General features: G+C 47.0%; 1 protein-coding gene across 5 annotated transcripts in view; it reads left to right on the forward strand.

Moving 5' to 3' along the window:
- The first annotated feature begins 5342 nt into the window (after positions 1-5342).
- PRSS55 (serine protease 55) overlaps positions 5343-21661 on the forward strand; it is a 57571-nt gene continuing 41252 nt past the window's right edge. The window contains exons 1-4 of one of the 5 annotated variants that reach the window (XM_027087934.1): positions 5343-6200; positions 7177-7256; positions 8008-8235; positions 9983-10064. In XM_027087934.1, the coding sequence (XP_026943735.1) occupies positions 8128-8235; positions 9983-10064 (190 nt within the window). In that variant the 5' untranslated portion in view covers positions 5343-6200; positions 7177-7256; positions 8008-8127. Of the gene's footprint in view, positions 6201-7152; positions 7257-8007; positions 8236-9982; positions 10065-21661 lie in introns of those variants that run through there. The other 4 variants (XM_027087933.1, XM_027087930.1, XM_027087932.1 and 1 more) reach the window with 4 other exon arrangements.

Below are 21661 nucleotides of genomic sequence, written 5' to 3' on the forward strand. Positions count from 1 at the left end.
CTGTCTGATATCTCATCCGTCTTTTACTTGTTTAGGTAGGATATTTCTAAGTATTGTAAGATAAACTTCAGAGCTCTCAAAGAGCTTGCGAGGGAAAAAGTCTTAAGAATCATTTTCCCCCAAACAGGAAATCTGATTGAAATCTTTAGAAAACAGGTACACCTCTAGCTTCTTGCAACTTTAGTAATAATAGCTGTTTTCAACATGCCAATTACAGCTGTCACATCAGGGGCTATTCTAGAGAGCAGACACATGGAATCCCTGCCCTAAAGAGTCTTTATATTCAAGACCAGGGATGGGGGAAGTACACAATAAACAGGTAAACACATGAATAAGTAAGATAATTGCTGGTCCTGAGAAATGATAGGAAGATGGTGAATAGGGCAAGATGTTAAGTTGTGTCTGGGTGCTAGGAGTTGTGTTGAGAGCTGTGTTAGCCACGCTGGTTAGGGGAGGTGGTGAAGCGGTGAGGTCTGTAAGGTGGTGACACGTAAGTTGAGAACTGAATGATCTGAATGATGCAAAGGAGAAACGGACACACGAGTTGGGAGAGGAGAGCGGAGCTCTGGGGGCAGGAGATGGACTAAGAAATAAGACATGGTTCCCCCTGGATATAGCCCATTTCTTCTTTTCCCTCTTGGAATTCTGCTGTGCCCTAAACACCTCAAGAATGCTTAAGTGGAGTAGCTATCCCTAATCACTGTCAGCATCCCCACTGTGGTTGCTTGAAGGAAGAGCTTTCCAAATACAAGGACCAGGAAGTATAAATGGCCCAAGACAGGGGGATTTTGTGGTGTTTGAGAAACAGAAAGGCCAGTGGGGCTGGAATAGTGTGAATGAGGAAGGTATTGTGGAGAAGTATCTCAGAGAGGTAGGAAGAGCCAGACCATGCAGAGTCTTCTAAGGACATGTTAATAGATTAAAAATTTTATTCTAATTTATCCCTCCCCCACCCCCGTTCCCTTTGGTAACCGTTAACTTTGTTCTCAAAGTCTGTGAGTCTGTTTCTGTTTTGTAAATAAGTTCATTTGTGTCATATTTTAGATTCCACATATAAGTGATATCATATGGTATTTCTTTCTCTTTCTGATTTACTTCATTTAGTATGATAATTTCTAGGTCCATCTATGCTGTTGCAAATGGTATTATTTCATTTTTTTATGTCTGAGTAATATTTATATATATATACATATACACACACACACACACACACACACACACACCACATCTTCTTTATCCATTCACCAGTTGATGGACATTTAGGTTGCTTCCATGTCTTGGCTATTGTGAATAGTGCTGCTATGAATATTAGAGATTTCTCCAGACATATGCCCAGGAGTGGGATTGCAGGGTAATATGGTAGCTCTATTTTTAGTTTTTCGAGGAACCTCCATACTGTTCTCCATAGTGGCTGTATCAATTTACATTCCCACCAGCAGTGTGGGAGGCTTCCCTTTTCTCCACACCCTCTCCAGCATTTGTTATCTGTAAACTTTTTAATGATGGCCATTCTGACTGGTGTGAGGTGATATCTCATTGTAGTTTTGATTTGCATTTCTCTAAGAATTAGTGATGTTGAGCATCACTTCACGTGCCTGTTGGCCGTCTGTATGTCTTCTTTGGAGAAATGTCTATTTAGGTCTTCTGCCTATTTTTTGATTGGACTGACAAGGGCGTCATTTCCAACATATACAAATAGCTCATCCAACTCAATAACAACAACAGAAAAACCAATAAGCTGTGTGTTTCTTTCCCACCTCATCTCTAGGACATTTCTTCGTCAGTGATTTCCTGATCGTGAATCTCAGCATTGTTACTCATGGTCTCTGAGAGCCCAAAGCAGCATGTACTGAGGCTCTGAACCAGGTAGACGCAAAGGAAGGTAAAGAACAAGGACCCTTCTAGAGATCAAGTCTGCAGGTCTCAGGGATGAGCTTACAAATGAAGGGGAAGCAAGGAGCTGTAATGTTTCTCATTGCAGGAGCAAAGGAAATGAAAGAAGCTGTGGAAGATACCTGCTTGTGAGAGAGGGAAAGAATAGGCCTTCTGTTTCAGAGATCCTTGGCGTACCCCTCCCTGTGGAAAGATGCTCCACCCAAACTTTGGAGAGGCCTCAAGCTGAAGTTGGTGACCTGCCTGAGTCCCAGGGGAACCATAGGCCTCTGAGTGGGTCCCAGGTATATTTGAAGCGCTCCTATAGGTATATGATTATTTCAGGCACAGCTATTCATATGAGAATCCCTCCTCGCAACCTGCACCCCACCCTTGACCTTACCCCCCAGACTGAGAAGGACACTTGGTTGTGAGGCAATGCAGTGTTTAATCGTGGGGATAATAGAAACATCACAAAATACAGTAACAAGATGGCCCAGGGTGATAGAAGCAAACTTTCCCTGGAGTCCGGTTCATGCTTGTAGGGCCTTTTTGACAGCTTCGTCTCCTTCTCAATCCATGACAGATAACTAGACACCTTCGTGTATACTCCAGGTAGTTTCTTCCGGCCGCAGCCCACTCCCCAGCTGACAATGCCCAGCTGGTACCATTTGCTTGTGTTGGTTTTTTTCTGGCAAACCAGAGGCCCCCCCACTGTCACCCTAGGAGAGAAGAGTTGTTTGGGAGTGGAAGGGATGGTGGCAAGTTGCTCTTCCAGCCTGTTGAGGGGTGGGCGCCTGGCGCGAGGCACAAAGCACTTCTGGTGTCATTGGAGGATGGGTGGATGTTTCTACCTTTGATGGGCTCTCCAACAACATGCCTATACTCCCAGCTCTGTGACTGTCAGAAAAGGGAGCGAACAGTTTGGTCAAAAGCAATGGTGATGAATGACAATTTGGTCAAAAAATAAGTATCCATCGTCTCTATCATCATCATCATCCCGTGACATGCATTCATTCTGATATACCAAGGAGTGCTTTTCTAATCCGTTCTGCCTCTAAGCACTTTTTTGTTTGTTCAGAATTCTTTCAATTTCCCCAGAAAGACCTCATTTTGCTCTTTCTGTGCTGTTTACGATAGCAAAAAGTAAAAACTGAAACCCAGAATCCATTATGCTTTATACTAGGTCATTGGTTGAAGACAGCAGGCGTACAGACTGTGTATACAGAACACAAAAAGTACAAAAACTGGGTCAAAATGTTAGACTGTGGTTCAAAACATCAATTTTTAAGCAATTTACAAATTTTAAAGCATCATGGAAGAGATTGCCAAATAAGCACAGGTGGAGCAGACGTCATTGACATGAAAATGAAGGAATCCACTGCCTTTCATACCCCCAAACCTTTCGGACCATTTAAAATTTTCTATTAAAGAATAACGTATCTTCAAAAAAAAAAGAAAAATGTATCTTCATCAAAAAATCAGAAAACTGGGGTATGGGAAAAGAACATGAAGAATACCCATAGTTATATAAGTAAATATATATATAAGCACACACACACGATTGTGTATAAGAAGAATTTTCAGGTAAGATACAGTTAACATTGCTTCTCTAGGGAGTGAACAGGAGAACAATTATAAGAGGTAAACTTCCTCTTCACTGTACACCCCTCTGTACCCCTGGAATTTTCTTTACTGTGTACTGGTGAAATAAACCACATTTCTAATTTCAACCATGCAGAGGCACCTCTTTAGCCAAATGTAACTTTCCACATCCTCATGTATGCAAATACGTCATTATTATTTTACAGAAATAGAATCAGGCGGTACATAGTGTCTCACAGCTTACAAAGATCTATTTTTGAAAATATTAAGTAACACATAGAAGAGTCAGAAAGAAGCACTATTTAATGATACGCCAAAAATACAAAACAAACAACAGTGCCCCCCAAATAGGGTGTGGGTTTATTTGGTTTTTTTAAACCAGATTGTTATCATGAGCAAATTGCTGTGCCCATCAGCTTCCTTTGAACCAAACTGTTCTTCATCCAGTTCTTTGAAGTCATTGGAAATTCCCATGACCTTTCTTTAAAATGAAGAATGACACTCGCTTCTCTAGGGATGATGAGATCTACGTGAAAGACGTACAGTTAAGAATTTAAATTTCTGGAGCCAAACAGACCTTGGTTCAGATCCCAGGGTGAATACGTGGTTGAGAGAATGTGAAATTTTTCTTCAGCGTTTTGAGGCTCATTTTTAGGCTGGTGGTGATTGTACCTCTCCCGCAGGACCACGGTGTGAAGGTAAGCACATGACACCTATAAAACACTATGCCTGGCCCTAATACATGGCAAGCCTGTACTCCCTGGCGGCTCCCACCATTTTTGCGGTGGATGAACCAGGCACATCTGGGCGGGGCCGTGCTGGGCTGCTGGCTTTGGAGCCCGGTTTCTACTGGAACCCAAAAGATGGCTCTCACCCCTGAAGTCAGCGTGCCTTGGTTGGAACTCGGTGTCTGTCATTGACCTTGCTGGTGTGTCTTCTGCAAGGCTGTCCGCTTTCCTGGTCCTCCTTTTCCCATCTAAAATAGGCCTGCTTCCTAGAGCTAGTTTGATGTATTTGTGGAAGCAGTTTGTATGCTCTTGAGCACTGAACAGATGTAAGAGATGATGATGGAGAAAACAATATTCGTAGTGTTTACTGTGACCCTCCTCTGCACTATGCTCCTCTGAATGCTTTTGTGTATTGACTCATTTTATCTTCACAGCAGTCCTAGGAGGACTCTTAGTAGTCCCATTTTACGGATGGGGAAATCTGAAAAGGCACAGGCACAGAGGGGACTCCAGGCGGTGAGTAGAGGAGCTGGGAGGGAAGCTAAGGGAGCCTGCAGCCCTAACCACTGGACTGCCAGCCTGCCTTTGGTTACAGAGCATCCCTCCCAAATTCATGTCCACCTGGAACCTCAGAATGTGACCTTACTTGGAAATACGATCTGTACAGATGTAATTAGTTCCATTAAGATGAAGTCCTATGGGATTAGCATGGGCCCTACTCCAATAACTGGTATTCCTATCAGAAGAGAGCAGAGGAGACACACGCATACAGGGGGGGAAGGCCTGTGAAGATGGAGGTACAGACCGGAGGGCTGCACCTACAGGCTAAGGAACGCCCAGGGTCGCCCGCAACCACCAGAAGCCAGAAAAGGCAAGGAAGGATCCTCCCCTAGACCCTCCAGAGGGAGCATAGCCCTGCCGATGCCTTGATTTGGGACTTCTGGCCTCTGGGAGAGAGCACGTTTCTGTTGTTTTTTTTGTATTTTTGTGTGGTACGCGGGCCTCTCACTGTTGTGGCCTCTCCCGTTGCGGAGCACAGGCTCCAGATGCTCAGGCTCAGCGGCCATGGCTCACGGGCCCAGCCACTCCGCGGCATGTGGGATCTTCCGGGACCGGGGCACAAACCCGTGTCCCCTGCATCGGCAGGCGGACTCTCAACCACTGCGCCACCAGGGAAGCCCACGTTTCTGTTGTTTTAATCCACCTCCTATCCAGAGGAGAAAGAAGGCAGCCAGGTAGCCTGGCACTGCTGGCCAGCTTTCTGGGTCAGCCCCTCTCCAGGCCATGGAGAAGCTATGTTACCTTGCAGATGTCCTTCCCACCTTGAAGGTCCCCGGCACACAGCATGCTCGTGGTGAGCAGAGGCATCGTGGGGAAGCATGTTTCCCACTCGATCAGCTGGATGTTGACTTTCCAGAGCACTGTTTCCGTACTTCGCTTAGGAACTGACCCAAAGAAGCAGCAGATGGGGAGAGAACCCTGAGTTCAGCGTGGTCCCTTTGGAGGACCCACCCACATCATGTCTTTTCACCTCAACAACAAGGGAACTGCTCTGTGGCCCCGGCAATGACCCAGATTTGGACTGGGTGAGGAGGGGGTAGGAGGGGTGTCCGGGAGACTCTTGAGCCCACCCTCTCTGAATCAAGAGCTCCTAGGACTGGGTCTCTACTGGATTTCAGCCTCAGTGAACCATTTTCTCACCCTGCCAAGGGTGCCAGGTTCCAGCAAGGGTCCTAAAAAGGAGTTTCATTCAAATCCATGAGGATGTAAAGAGAACCCACGATGACAAGTTCTGTCCTGGGACCCACGGCACAAAAAGATGGGCTTGAAGCTTGTGTCGGGGTCCTTGAGGAGTTCACTGCCTGTGGGCTCTAGCTGAGCCCAACTCCTAGAATGTCCACTTCCGAAGATGGGGATGTGTTCCTCTTTGTATGTTGCTGACTCCCCGGAGCCTACACACTGCCTGCATCATAGAGGAGTTTCAAAGAAAATGAGGTAAATGAAGCATGGGGAACTCTAAGTTAAGAAGGTGGCCTTGTTTGCGAAGCTATTGAAAAGCTTCTAAGGGCAATTCCCAAGGAGGAATCTGACACAGCTCTGAGTTTTGGGACCATGTGGGAATCCACGTAGAGCCATTTGGGTGCCTCCTTGGAAGAGCAGTACTGAGTGGAATATGATCTTTCCTGCTCTGTTGATTATGGGGAAAGTCACATTCACCAAGAAGGAAGACAAAAGGACCCCATTTTGTGGGTTGGCTGGGCAAACTGGCAGGAGTAGGTTACAGGTTAAATCTAGAAGGACAAATTTACATTCGGTTTATCCCCTCCTCCTTGGCCTGGACCTATGGCTTTCAGAGATTTTAGCCACAGAGCCCTTTATCACGGGGCAGAACTGGCACCATCAGTTGGAACGGAGCTGCTCTGGCTGACATTGGCGTGGACTTCCCAGAGCCCAGCCCCTTTTCCCATTGGTATGTCCCTCCACATTCCTCCAAGCCACCCTGAAGCCTCTGGACACCTCTGCCTGGGTTTTCCCTGAGGCCCTGTTTAGGGTTCCTGTTTCACAACATGGACCTAAAACTTGCTACATGCGCTCAGGGAGGATGGCTCCCATGTGGACTGAGCAGAAGGGTCATCGTGGGACCTTAATTGAGAACCGGAAGCGCCCAGGTCCACGAGGCTGACCTCCTGAGGCCAGCAGAGCCTCCAGACTTTGCTTCTCATTGCAAACCTCAGCCAAGGTGCCACCCCACCTCCCCGTTGGGCTATAGTAACTTACTAGTAGTGCCCCATCCAGTCTCCCAGCAGTTTCTCCATCTCTCTGTGTCAGTGACCTCTGAAAGGCAGATAGGTACCTTCTTGACACCCAAGTTCGGTGGGGATTTGAGCAACAGCAAAGCGATGTCATTAATGTAGAACCAGCTGTCAAAATAATAGTGAGTAATTAGCTTGTCCACTTTTATCTTTGTCAGGTTTTCGGTGTCAAGATTTCCTTTACCATGTACGACCTCCAAGGTAGATCTTATTCCAAAACAAAAGAAAGAGAAAATAGGTAAGTGGTGGGAGGGTGAAAGGTGAGCCTTAGGAGAAAATACCTGCACTCGTGTGAGACTGTGATCCTGAGAGCATCTTCGGCTCTGCACCTGACACGGAGCCAGGGGGGAGGAGCCTGACCTGAGTGCCTAGCCTGCCCTCTGGCCAACCAGCTCTTGCCCTGACAGCTCTTTGCTTGGGCAAATTCACTTGTAAATTTCATCAACAAATGTCTGGGAAGCCATACTATGGCATGAGTAATTGAGGGACTTGATTTGCAAGAAAAGCTGACTGGCTATATCACAGACACCTTGGAAGTTTTGCAAAAATATTTTGTAGACTGGGACTCAGACAGCACCTTCTGCCATGCAGCCAGGCCTGGCACCCTGCCCTCAGGGCCTAATCCTTCTATGATTTCCCCAACTCCGTGATCTCTGTCAGCCCACTCTCTCCCTGAGTGAGAGCAAATGCTTAGGAAGGGACTCTCTAGGGGTTTGGACCAGGACTACACGCACCTGGCAAAATGCTGAGAAGCCCAAGGAACATTTGCTCTGCAATGTAGGTCCCACACAGCAAGCCATGCAACACCCTAGGAGGAGAACGGTTTCTTTCCACCTGCAAAGTGTGATATTTAACACAGGTGTCTACCTCCTGGTATTTTGTTTTATGGCTGATGAACGTGAATAATAGGCATGTCGGGGCAAATATTCTACCACACTGGTATGAAAAAAAATTCTATCTGCAACACTTACTTATTTTTGTTTTTGAAGCAATGGGCTGCAGTTAGAATCCACCACACACTGAGGATCGATCCTCCACAGAGATGATTCCCACCGTCAAGGATACGCGTCTGCCATGGGAAATCTACAACGTCTGCAGGCACCCCGCCTATGATATCCAAAGCTTCTGACTTCTCAGAACTGTTTATTCTTTGGCCACATTTCACTAAGAGCAGAAAGAAGGAAGAGGGAGGAGAGACCCAGCGCCCAACAGTCAAGGTTGGTTGGCTTGGAAGACACTTAAGTATGATGCCCCTTTCTCACCCCCCAGCACACAGACAGCAGTGACTCAGCCAGTTTACTACCAGGTGGGAGATCCGTCAAACAAAAACAATACCCTGCACACCTACCAAGGGCACCACAATTATGAGATTGTGCTTTTGGGTGCCTTCACCGTAGCTGTGCTTCTTGGAAGGGTCTCCTGGAAGGGTCTCCGTCTGAGGGCCTGTGAGGAAGGGCACACAGCCACAAGCCCTGGGGCCGGATCTTGCTCTTGCACCCTAGTAGGGAAGCCCAAGGGAAATTGACCAGCCCCTCCTTTCCCAACTGATTCCTGCATTTTCTGTTGTGATTTCTGCACACCACCGTGTTTCACCCAATTTTAATTCTAAAGATCATCCCAGTTGCACCTTGAGAGAAATTTAAATTTTGGCATTTCCTATGTGATAGGATTGTTTTGACAGCTTCTAGTGGGTTTCCAACATCATTTGAGTAATGGGAAACAATAAACATCATAAAATCTAAAATGTTGACTGCTTACTACTTGCCAGGCACCATTCTGTTCTAAATTAATTAATTCTCATAAAAACCTCACAAGATAGTTGAAATTATCATCATCTCATTTTAAAGGGTAGACAACAATGGCAAGTTTAAGGTTAGGACAACTGGCCAAGACCAACAGCTAATAAATGACTAAGCTGAGATTTGAACTTAGGCAGTCTGTCTCTGGAGTCTGTTCTCATAACCACTGGGCAAACTGCCTAAGTGTTAACCATACTTATACCTGGGGAGAAAAGTCCATGACATTCATGATATTTCACAGAAGAGTCTCATTTGAGAGGTATATCTATTCAAACCGTCTCTACGGCACACATGGTACCATCACCACACACCATATAGCCAACAACCTCATCACCACACAGCCTCGCCACCATGTATGTCCCCACCACACGTCACCATCAACCACACCACTCAGCACTACACGTTTTACCGCCGCCATTGCACATCGGCACCACCACCAGTCACCACCACTGCTGCCTCTCATCTCTGCCTTTGGGTTTCTCTCCTCCGACTTCCCGGGCCCTTCAGCTCCCCGGAAGTGCTCTGCTTCTTCCCATCTCGGGGCTCTTCCCTATGCTCCTGCCAGAAAGACAGGCTCCTCCCTCATCTGTCTTGCTCCTCTTTGCCTGTGTAACTCCTGTGTATCCCTCAAATCTTAGCTCCTTCCTTGCCTTTTAAGATTACACCAGCTACCCTCAGTATAACTTTCTTACTCAACACCCCACCTTCCCCTCAGGACACTAGCAACAGTGCTGAAGCATTTGTGAAACTGTTAAAGTATACTTCCCCCATTAAACTGTAATCTCTGTGAGGGATTCCCATTGCTCCTGTCAAGGAAGACCACACATTGTAAGGAACCTGCAGCCCAACCTCAGATGAAAAGGTTGAATTTTCAGAGCCAACAAGGGAATCTTGGACTTAATATACAAGAAAACAATGCTGGATCTCTGGAAAATTTTTTAAATACTTAATTAAAATAATAGTTTATGAATATTTAAACAGAATTACCAGTGATTAGTAGTCAAATTGGCTTAATAATTTAAAAGCCCCATATATTAATCTTTTGCTCCATAATGAGAGCCGCTTACTGAGCACCTACCATGAGTCAGCCTCTGTACTGTGTGTGAGAGACACTTAATAATGCCAGTAAACCTCTGAGCTGTGGTTTATTATCCCCATTTCACAGATGAAGAAACAGTCTTGGAGAGATCACGTGATTGCTGAAGACCATTCAGCTTACAAGAGACAGATGGGGATTTTTCGGGCAGGTATGTCCGGTTCTAAAGCCCAGTTGTTTATTCATCTTGCTCGTAGCTTGCATGGTATGTCTATATTTCGGCAAATCATCCACTCAATTCTTTGAGAATCTTATTTGGCTAAAATGTTGGTATGGGGTTTGGATGATTTCTCTCTAAGGCGAACATCAAACTGGCTGAGATATTACATCTAAAGCATTGATCACTGACTGTATCCCGGAAGGGAGGCTTTCTGAGTGAGGTGGGAAGAAGGTTTCACCTGGAGCTATCTGATTGGTGGGCAGTGGCAGCCTGCCACCCTCTGTGTAGAACAAGATGTTCAACACAAAAGAGAAAGCAAGATCTGTTGGCATTTTCTGCTGACGGTTCGGAGGTGTCGGAGCGGCAGTAGGATACCAGGCCAAGCTGGTACTAACAGATGCCTTTAAAACTTAAATGGGTAAAAAGTCGTCTGACACTTGGGGAAAAAAGTGCATAATCATGACACAAAACTGAGCAAGAAGTGATATTTAATAGATTACAGAATAGAGATTGAAAACTATCTGATCACATCTGAGTCCTGGGCATGAACCGTCAATACTGAACTCAACAAGGACTAGAAATAAAGTCTTGCAACTCCAGTCAAAAAAAATAATAGATCCCAAACTCGAGGTTGTGAGAGGAGCTTTGACTTGGAAGTTTTTCATATGAAAATATCAACCACAAGATGCTGATGAGATGACCTGACCGATAAGCACTCCACTTCCTGGACGGTAGCATTTGACGGTCGTTGGTCTGGGGCCTCGAGGTGTAAGAATAGCATTAACAAATGGAGCATGTTCAGAGGTGAGTAACTAGCATGTTGGGAAGCCTCATTATAGGGAACATAAAAGGACGGGGCTTCAGACTCCTGCAGGGTTTTCTTAAAGACGTGGTATCAGACTTGCTCAGATCCAGTGTCAGTGGGTGAAAACCATATGTTGGCATGAAAAGATCTTACAGTATAAAAATTCTGCCATATTGTTACATTACACTTTGTTGGACATTACACAGAACTGAGGGTGACCTGGACAATCTGGGGCCTGTGGTTAATTTAGGGGAGTCCCTGGGAGCCCGGGGAATTTGTATATTTTTCAATATAAAAATGCACTTCATAGAGTTCTCTATAGTGGAATAGGCTACCTCTAGGTTCTTCAATTTTCTCACCTTAAAATGAGGGGACTCAATAAAATCATCTCTAAGGTTTTTCCCAGTTCTAAAATACTCTACTTTTACAGTTTAAAATGACGAGGGGGAAACATTTTTACTTAAATTACATTAATATAAAACATAAGGGGCTTCCCTGGTGGCGCAGTGGTTGGGAGTCCGCCTGCCGATGCAAGGGATGCGGGTTCGTGCCCCAGTCCGGGAGGATCCCACATGCCGCGGAGCGGCTGGGCCCGTGAGCCATGGCCGCTGAGCCTGCGCGTCCGGAGCCTGTGCTCCGCAACGGGAGAGTCCGCAACAGTGAGAGGCCCCCGTACCACAATAAATAAATAAATAAATAAATATTTTTCTTAAAATTCTTACATATAAACATTGAAGCAGACTTTAGCTTCCTTATTCTGAATTTTTCCTTAAGAGGTATGTGATTTTCAGTACAACAGTTTAAATGCTGTATTGATATTGATGTCAGGCTGCCAGTGGTCATGCAGACTGAAACGTGAATGTATTTACATGAAAAGTCTTATGCAAGTCCAAAAGTTCTTCTATATTTTTACATGCTCAATGGCTCAACTTTGTTGAAAATTAGAATTGGGGCTGGCCTGGAAAAATAAGAGACCCATGGTTGTGAATCTTAGGAGAGTTCCTGGGAGCCTAAGGGGTTTATATATATAGTCTGTAGATAAAAAACCAAATGAAGTCTTAGGTCCGCCAGCACTCCTGGTGAGGGAGTTCAGAAATCTTCCCTTGCAAATCCCACTGCAATGAAATCACTGCAGACTGTAGATTTTTGCCAAGTGATTGGTTGATCCAGACCCAGAGATGTGACCAAACAAATTAAGTTAGGGAGGTCTCATCTCAGCTTTTTAGTTGAGTGTCTTCTCTTTGCCTGCACCATCAGGGTGTCTCAGAAATTCTTTTTGCCCCAAAAGACCCTTTCAATATATTGGTCACCATGAGAAAAAGAGAAGCGTGATTGGAGAAACAACTCAAGTCTGCAGAAGGCACTGGTTTTAGCCTGGAAATTTCCTAGCTGGCAGGGTGCCTGGTGAAGAGGGAAGGAGTGAGATTTGGAGTCAGAAGTTCTGAGTCGGCTCCATTGGCTAGCTGTGTGACTTGGAGCCACTGATTTAACCTCTCTGAGCCTCAATGTCCTCATCTTTAATACAAAGATAAGTATTAACACAGTCTAATGCCTATTTTTTCATGTCACATTGATTTAGAGGGATGACATTTGGTTTCATTCTAGTTTGGACCAAGGAGAGAGAAGTCTGAGGTTTGCCCAAGACTTTTGGTTCAATCTGGGGTCATCTCTGGGCAACATTTCAGTGGGAGGATGTACCTGCTGGTCGTCTTCCTGCATCAGTGGCCATTCCTTCTCATACTTTTCTGCCAAATCCACCTCTTCTTCCAAACCTCACGGCTTAATCCTCAGACCACTTCTTTCTCTATGCACTTTGGCTAGAGTATCTCATCCTAGCCAGGCTTCAAATATCATCTTTATACAGATGCTTTCACGTTTACCCTCTCAGGCCTCTCCACTGAGCTGCCAACCCATTAACCAACTGCGCTACTCAGTATCTCACAAGAACGTCTAAGAGGTGCCTCAAACTTGACGTGGCCCAAACTGAACTATGGAACCTGACCCCACTCCACATCTTTCTTGTAAGCCTTCCACAGTTCTGTGGATGGTACCACACCCGTCTGTTTGCTTAGGCAAGAGTTATCCTTGACGTCTCCTCTTTCCCTCACTCCCCACGAGCAGTGCATCGGTCAGTCCCATCAACTTTACCAAACAATGTCCTTCACCAGCCATCCTCTCCATCCCCCCTGCTATAAACGCATCCAGGCCGTCATCCTGTCCTGCCCACTAACTTGTCCCCCTCCTTCCACTCTTGCATCCCCACTCCTACACAGTCTATCCTCTGAAGCAGCCAGAATGTTTTCTCAAGCACCTCTCATTTCTCACTCTCTGAAGGCTTCCCACTGTGACCAGAATAAAATCCAAGGTCCTCACTGGGCCTTTACGAGCCCGTCTTTCTCCAGTGGCCCCTTTCCATTCACTCTGCCCCAACTTTACTGGCCTCTCTGCCTCTAAAACATACCCCGCTCACTCAGTCTCAGGGCCTTTGCACTTGCTGTCACTTCTGCTTGGAAATACGTCTCCTTCTCATCAGATGGGTCTCAGCCCAAGTCTTGTCATCTCAGGAAGGCTTTCCATGACCACCTCTTAGAATAGTCTCACCTCCCACCTGCAGACCTCCCATCGCATTAGCCTGTTTCATCTGCTTCATACCATTTAACAGGAGCTGGAATTAACTTATTTATTTATTCATTTCTATGTTCAATACTTCCCTCCCCTCACTAGATAGCAAAACTGCTTAAGGGTAGGAATTGAGTGTGTCATTCTCTGATATAAAACATCTCTCTCCTAAAACAGCTCCCAGCACGTGATAGAGGTTTGATATCTGTCAACCAGCAAACTGACAGCATAGCATGAGGCTCCATAAATTCTCCGGACTCAGGGAGATGAATCCATAGTGGGTATTAAGACGCTGCCGTCATTACAGTTATATTATTTGTGTTTTGCATTAGACCAGTTAGGCTCCACATGATCCTTCAGGATGTTTTCAAGGAGAACGCAGCCGAGAAATTCCTTTTTCTGATCACACAGGGCCTTAAAGCTGCAGGACGTGGCTAGGTAGCATCTCCAGATGGACAGCTAGTTACCCCTCTCAAATGGTTTACTTACATTGGCCCTTCACTCTGGAAAACTCTGGTACCTAACATAGATGTTAAATGCACAAACACACACATACAGACGCGGACACGGCTTCTCCACGTGTAACTTTAAAGTTGGGAGTGTGTGGGGAGCAATGGCCTGAAAGTCTGGTCCAGGGGCCCCAGCATCAGATTCACTGGAGGGGCTTTATTAAAAGTGCAGTTCCTCAGATCCCACCCAGTACTACACAATCAGCATCCTAGAACTTGACCTTTTGAACAAGCTCCCCAAGTGATTCTCCTGGCCGCCGAGGAGAGAGAGCCCCGGAGAGGCACAGACCCAAGAACACCATGAGAGACCTACGTGCCAGGCCGCCGTGTGACCAGGGCAGCAGCAGGGCGACTGGCAGCAGAAGCACCGCTCTTCCGTCCCTCCGTCCTGTCATTGGCCCTGGTCTTTACTCAAGTCGATGGAGGAGCTTCAGGTGAGACTGCGCATATCCAATTCAGAAAGACGAGTCAGGGCCTCACTCTCTGTGTCTGCAGTCTCACAGCCCAGCCTGATGCCCAGGTCACAATAGGGCACTGGGTGGAGCCAGCACAGTCCAGACAAGGCAGCCAGGAGGCATCCTGGACCAGGACCTGATGATTCCATGAGCCAACCCTTTGGGATGTGGAGGGCCGTGTGGAAGCAGGGGCAGAGGCAGTGGAGCGGGAGGACCTCACACCAGACGGGCTTCTGCAAATCAGGGCATCTCAGACTCACTAATGCATCAGGAAAAAAAAGAGTTGAAGGCCTTCCTCAGGAGAAGGGACCTGAGGCTGCTGGTCCAAACAAGTCAGGTGATACAGCGGAGCAAGCACAGACTCAGAATCCTACAGCAGAGAGCTCACATCACCAGTGGGACCTGAACTTTGAGCCTCAGATTACTCATCTGTAAAATGGGGATAGTCATAATACTTACATCAATATATTGTTGGATTAGTGAGATAGTGCATGTATCTAGGACCTGGCAAATACCAAGCCCACGATTTTAATTCTCTACCAATTTCATGTCTTCCAGAAAAGGAAGGCACATTGACCAGCCGTTTCTATGAATAAGACATACATAAAATACAAAACCCATGCATAGATGGGCTGCAGGGTGGCTTTTGTTCATATATTTCATTCATTTGTTCGTCCACAAGGTGACCTAGTACTTTACAGAGCATTTTCTATACGCCAGGCTTGGAGAATGATGCAGAGATAAACAATATTTGTTCTCCATCTCCTAGAATCTGGGAGAGACATGTGAGCAGAGACACCACCTTAATACACTGGGACAAGTGTATCACTGGGAGCTGCAGAGGGGCACCCAACCCAGTGTGGGGGGAGCACAGGTGTGTGGTGGGTGGGGAAAGAGGCCACCAGGGAAGATTCTCTAGAGGAAGAAATAAGCCCTGTCTGGGCTGAGTCAATCCACTGAGAGAGATGATGTTAGGGAAGGGCCAGAAGACATATGTTATGGGTTGAATGGTGTCCTCCCCAAATTCATCTGTTGAAGTCTTAACCTCTAGTACCTCAAAATGTGACCTTATTTGGAAACAGGGTCATTGCTGATGTAATTAATTAAGATGAGGTCATATGGAGCAGGGTTGGCCCCTAATCCATTATGACTGGTGTCCTTACAAGAAGGGAAAATTTGGATACATAAACCCACACAGGGAGAGCGCCATGTGGAGATGGGAGTTATGCTGCCACAAGGCAAGGAACTGCCAGAAGCTGGGAGAGAGGTCTAGAACAGATCCCTCCCTTCCGAGGGGGCACGACCCTGCCAACACCTTGATTTTGGACTTCTGGCCTGCAGAACTCCAGACAATAACTTTCTGTTGTTCTGAACGACCCAGTTTGTGGCACTTTGTTATGGCAGCCCTAAGGAACTAATACAGCATTCTAGATGGGCAGAAAATGTGTGCAAAGGTATGGGAACCGTAGGAAGTTTTAAGTTAAACCATATAGAGTTGCTGGTTTAGTAGCTCAAAAGTGGTCTAATACTGGCAAATTCGAATAGTTCAGACTAATATGTTGAGTTGGAATAATGTGCAAGATTGAGCAGTAGACAGGCCAATTTATTAAATAAAGTTCGACTCTGAATACAGTCTTCCCCACTATACAGCCACAGATATATTCTCATGAGAAATCACCATGAACGTGACAGGTGTGTGGAGATCAAGTATTATTACTAAAGATTGGCAAGAGCTGTAGGTGTAAATGTTTTCCAGAATTCTATGCATAATGGACTTCCATTTTAGGGAAAATGACTATGGGACTTTTTCTTTTCCTAGCTTTTTTAAGGCTTTACAATTTATTTTTAAAGCTCTTGGGGATATCCTATCAGAATAAGCGAACAGCAGATGAAATATTAGGAAGTTAGTTCATGTTATTCGATGTGGAGTTTTAACATAACAAGGATTTACTATCCATCTCATAGCTGTAAGCAAAGCATTAGAATTCATCAACCTAACATATCTTTTCTCTGCCAGGAGGGGGCCTGAAATGGGAGACACAGCCTCCTTATCTCTGTTCTTTAGAAAACAACACGAATTTGAGCTCAGCAGATAGAAACATTTCATTGCAGCTATAAGTGTTTGCAAACTTTGGGGCCCTGGAGGGCACATGTTCATATGAGGTGGAACAGGGCATAGATAAAGAATTCCCAAGGTCACCAGGCTTAACCACGTGGCTTCCATGGCTGGACCCAGAGTTCTGAACAGGATAACACAGCATATGCATGATCTTCATTCAGATCCCAAAGAATCCCCAAATCTCCCAGCACATATGTGCATGAATTCACATTTTTATCAAAATACCATTGCATGAAGACACATGTCCACACCAAGACCCGTACACAATGTTTATGGTGTTTTTATCCATAAGTACTAAAAACTAACACCCTACGTGTCTGTCAGTTGAGTGGATAGCCAGTGGTCCATCCAGACAACAGCGATAGTCCTCTGCAATAGAAAGGAGCAGACCACTGACTGCAGACCACATGCTATAACCATGAACCTCCAGTGCCTTCTGCTGAGTTGAAGAAGCTGGATAACTGCTACCTTCAGTATGATGCACAGACAGGCAGAGATAGCACATCAGTTGTCACCAGGGGCTGGGACTTGGGGAAGGGGGTGAGTTCCAAGGGGCACCGCGGAACTTTCTGCGGTGGTGAAAGGTTCTGTGTCTTGACTGTGGTGGTGGTTACATAGCCATCTTGCACTTGTCAGAATTCGTGGACCCATACCCCTTAAAAAGGTAATTTACTAAATTTAAATTATATGTCAAAAACCAGACTTCTTAAAAATGCCTTTGTGCACTTCAAAAAGCCACTGTGAACCACAAAAGAATTGCCGGCTTTATTGAAAGTGTTTTTGTTGTGATCTCAAGGGCTGACCACGTGGGGAGAGATTCCATTTTAATTCTGGCTTAGTCTGCTCAGGCTGCCATAACAAAACACCATAGACTGCTGGCTTACACAACAAAAATTTATTTTCTCACAGTTCTGGAGGCTGAAAGTCCAAGATCAAGGTGACAGCCTACCCAGTTCCTGGTGAGGCCTCTCTTCCCTGTTTGCAGAACACTGCCTTTTCACTGTGTCCTCTTACGGCCTCAGTACAGGCGCATGGACAGAGAGAGACCACTCTGCTATGCCTTCTTGTAAGGACACTAATCCTATAGGATCAGGGCCCCACCCTTATGACCTCATTTAACCTTAATTTCTTCCTTAGTGGCCCCATCAACAAATACAGACACACTGGGCGATAGGGTTCCAGCATGTGAATTCTGGGTCCATAATAAATACTCCATGGGCAGGACACTCCGGTGCCACCGAGGCCGCAGTACCCGTTGGGGATCTTGCTCAGGTACTGCTGGTGGTAATCCTCTGCGTAGTAGAAAGTCTGTCCCTCCTGGATGTCGGTGGTGATCAGGCCAAAGCCGTGCTCTGACAGAACCTGTGGAGGGAAAGGCGCCATGAGGACCTGAAGCGCAGGGATCCCGGGAAGGAGGAGGGCCAGGAGGTCAGGATGGGAGGGGCAGACACGTGGCTGGGGGTGCGCAGAGGTCCTTGGGGCCCGGGCTCGGCCACTTCCCTGCTGGGTTATTCTGGGCAGCCATCTCCCTTCGTGTGCCCCAGGGCGCTGGGGTCTGAAATCCAGGTTGGGTTTGATTGGGTTTGGTTCTGACTGTAAGTTATGCTCTACCCTCTACACCACCTCTGCCCCCGTGGGTGTCGGGAGCCCTGGTTTGGGCCCTGTGGGTCTGTATGAAGCCACCCTGTTTGCAGGGGAAGCAGCAGGGCCGTGTGGCTCCCCGGCTGCCCTGGGGAGGCTGGGGTCCCTGAGGGGATTGGCGCCTGGCTGCGGTGAGAGGGGATGGCGGGGCAGGAGGGGGCGGGGAGGCTGCAGGAGCACCCAGTGCCGACCCCTCTGCCCCCTCACAGGCTGGACAGAGGACCCCCCTCGCCGGCTGTGGCTCTGGGCAGTAGGGACCCCGCCAGGATGCCTGGAGGGCAGGGGCCACCTGGGGTCCGGGCTCTGCCGCTCCAGGCTGGAGCCTCTGGGGAGTGAGGGCAGGGGAGGACGTGGCCTGAGGGCCTGGTCGGTCTCTCACCGCCCTCTGTGACCCAGTTTAAGGCCTGGTGGCATCTGCTGCCAGGCAAGGAACACATGTAAACACCAGTGGGGGAGGAGAGCGGAGCTATTTGGGGCAGGAGACGGATGAAGAACTCGTCATTGTTCCCCATGGATCTTAGCCCGTTTCCTTTCCCTTTTGGATTTCAGCTGTGCCCTATTTCTTTCCTGGTACAGGCTGCTCGGGGTATCTGAGCGCAAGGCAGCAGAGACGCGACCCAGGTTCACTGATTCCATTTTGGACAGGGGTGCGCGGTGGGACCTTGGACTTGTGTCCCCAGTAAGGGAACTGCTGACGGCCCGGTGGCTCATGGGGATGGAGTCCTCACATCTGCCAGGAAGGGCGGGTGGGTCTAGTCTTTGAGTCCAGCATGAATCCATGGCCTGACCTTGTGCTGAGCCCTGTCGTGACTTTCTGAATTTCCATCCAGCCCACTGAGGTGGAACAAGGAGGCTGATGGCTCCAAACCCTCAGGGCTGGGGTGTTTAGGAAGATGGCCCTGAGCAGAGGGATTCGAGAGGGTCCCAGAAGGAGGTCGAATTCCACTCAGAAAGTTGAAATGAAGCTACTTTCATGAAGGGACAGAGAGCTGTGGGCGTCGATCGTAAAGTGTCCCCGTGCAGGAGGGCATTTCAGAGACTGGCCACAGCCTTCAGCCACAGGGACAAGGACAGAAAGTCTAGTTGCTGGAATCCCGTGAGAACGGCAGGTACGGAGGAGAGATCCTGGCAGGAACTGGGTCAAGGAGGGACCCTGCCACTGGCAGCCCAGTGGCCCCAACCAGAAGGGACAGGGAAGAAATACCCCAACCCCTTCCCTTCCTACCTCGTGCCTGCCAGTGCCTCCCATTGCCCGGGGCAAGCCACGTGACGTTTAGGATCCCCCAGGTGACCAGTCCTGAGGAACCAGCCTCCCGGGACTCAGGGAAGGACAGCCAGTGCATTTGTAGTGGTAAAACGGGGACAAATGGAAAATTACTGCGCAGCATCGTCTCCTGCTCCCTCCCAGAGAATAGGACTGAAAGCTGTGAGCCATTCTTATTTCAGGACGGGTAAAGATAGCCAGCTGCCCAGTAAGGCTTTTCCTGGTGATGTGTTGGTCTCAGCCTATTGATAGCCAGGCTGTCAGCTAGGAACGCTGGTGGCACTCGTCCAGACCATATTACTTGCAGCCAGCCCCCGCGGATATCTCCCCCAGTGTGTGGCGCGACCAGCCTTTGTGGTTCGTTATTAGGATTGCAGGATGTGCTTCAGCAAAAACCATCAGGGAACTTTGAAGAACAAGATTTATTACTCACAGGTCCTGGAGGGCACACAGCACACCTGAGGGGCCGCACAACCAGGCTGCAGGGAGAGAGAGAAAGATAACAGATCCGGGGATCTGCTTTTATTAGGGTTGAAGGTAGGGTGTCTAGGGTCTCACAAGTTCATTCTTGATTGACTAATTTAAAGCACGCGACCAGGAATTAGGGTGCAGGAAGGAAGAAATAGGTCACTCAAGCGGTTATGTAGGTTACCCGGGGCTTTCTGGAAAAGGGACCTTCATGGGTGAGGACCTTCACCAGCCTGATTCCTTATCTGGCTGTTCTGCTGGTGGCCGTGTCGTACAGCTGGCAATATGTTTATTCAGGATGGATGTCTTTCAGAATGGATGACTCAGCAACCAAAAACTTAAAATGTCAAGCACTTAAGTTACACATATATAATATACTGTGCTTAGGACTTTGCAGGTGTCATCTCGCTTAATTCTCATAGGACTATTTGAGGGGTTGCTCGTCTCTTTTCCACATTTAGTTTATCAGTGTGCCAGATATTGTATCTTGATGTGTAGCCCCATCTCTGCCTTTCTAAACTGTCCTAAGAATTGTAGATGCTGAAAGCTGGTCACGTTTCTCAGAGTCCCAACAGGCTTCAAATTTAGATTCTCAGGTGAGTTTTAGGAGGCAGAAGACAGAAACATTGTCTTCCCTTAGCACTGTACACAGGCATGCAGATTTCAGCAGAAGACGGTTGTGAGGTTTTGCCATTAACTTTGGATGTCCTCAGGCAAATTGTTACTCTAATGCTGCAGAGAACAATAAGATCATTAGCAGTGAGTTCCTATGATTCCTGAGACTTACAGAGCTTCTCGAAGCAAGCAACTGTTTTTCCTGGTCTTTGCACTCAAACCCTTTTAATGGTTCTGTAAGCATCCATCTCTATGTACTATATCCCTTTCAGTTTGAGATACATAGAGTATTTTCTATTTTCCTGATAGAATCCTGACTGATACAGTTATTTGGTATTGAAAGTGGTTTCGGGAAATACAACTGCAAAGATGGGAATTGAAGATTCCTTGTCAGGCCTGATTTGATTTGAAGGCAGTAATGACCTCGTCACTGGTGGAAAATGCGATTCTGGGAGTCCAGGGTATGCAGTGTCAAAACAGTCTCTCAAATTATTACCTGTCGTTCTTGGAATCCTATTAAAGGAGAACAAGTGGTTTTTACAATAGAACTTTCTGGTGGAAGAGATAAGTACAAGGGCTACTGTCACCGAATGCAATGGAAAGTTTACCAGAAAAACAGCAACAATAATATTGGAGTTTTACATTTTCAACTCAAAGGCATCATCTAAGGCCCAGAGAAGTTTCTACAGCCGCCCTAAAAGAATCTCTCATCTACTGTATCAAAAATCAGGCCCAGAGTTCTTCCTGCAGGTAGCAGGATGACAACATAACTTGAATTCATGGCTTCTTTAGGTGCTTACATGAAAGGTGATTCATTGGAAAAGAAGGTGACCAAGAAAATGGCAATGGAGTATTTGGATGGATTAAGATGAATTAGTGTACTTTAAAACCTCAAATCCCGGGACTTCCCTGGCGGTCCAGTGGTTGGGACTGCGCCTTCCAAGGCAGGGGGTGAGGGTTCAATCCCCGGTCAGGGAACTAAAATCCCCACATGCTGCACGGTGTGGCAAAAAATAAATATAAAATAAAACCTCAAATCCCACTGAGCTTCCGTTCCTATCAGAAGCAGCCCTTCTACCCCTTTCTGGGAAGG

Source organism: Aethalodelphis obliquidens, unplaced genomic scaffold (assembly GCF_003676395.1).
Source record: "Aethalodelphis obliquidens isolate GAN/ISIS:26980383/991018 unplaced genomic scaffold, ASM367639v1 scaffold61, whole genome shotgun sequence".
NCBI classification, from domain to species: domain Eukaryota; kingdom Metazoa; phylum Chordata; class Mammalia; order Artiodactyla; family Delphinidae; genus Aethalodelphis; species Aethalodelphis obliquidens.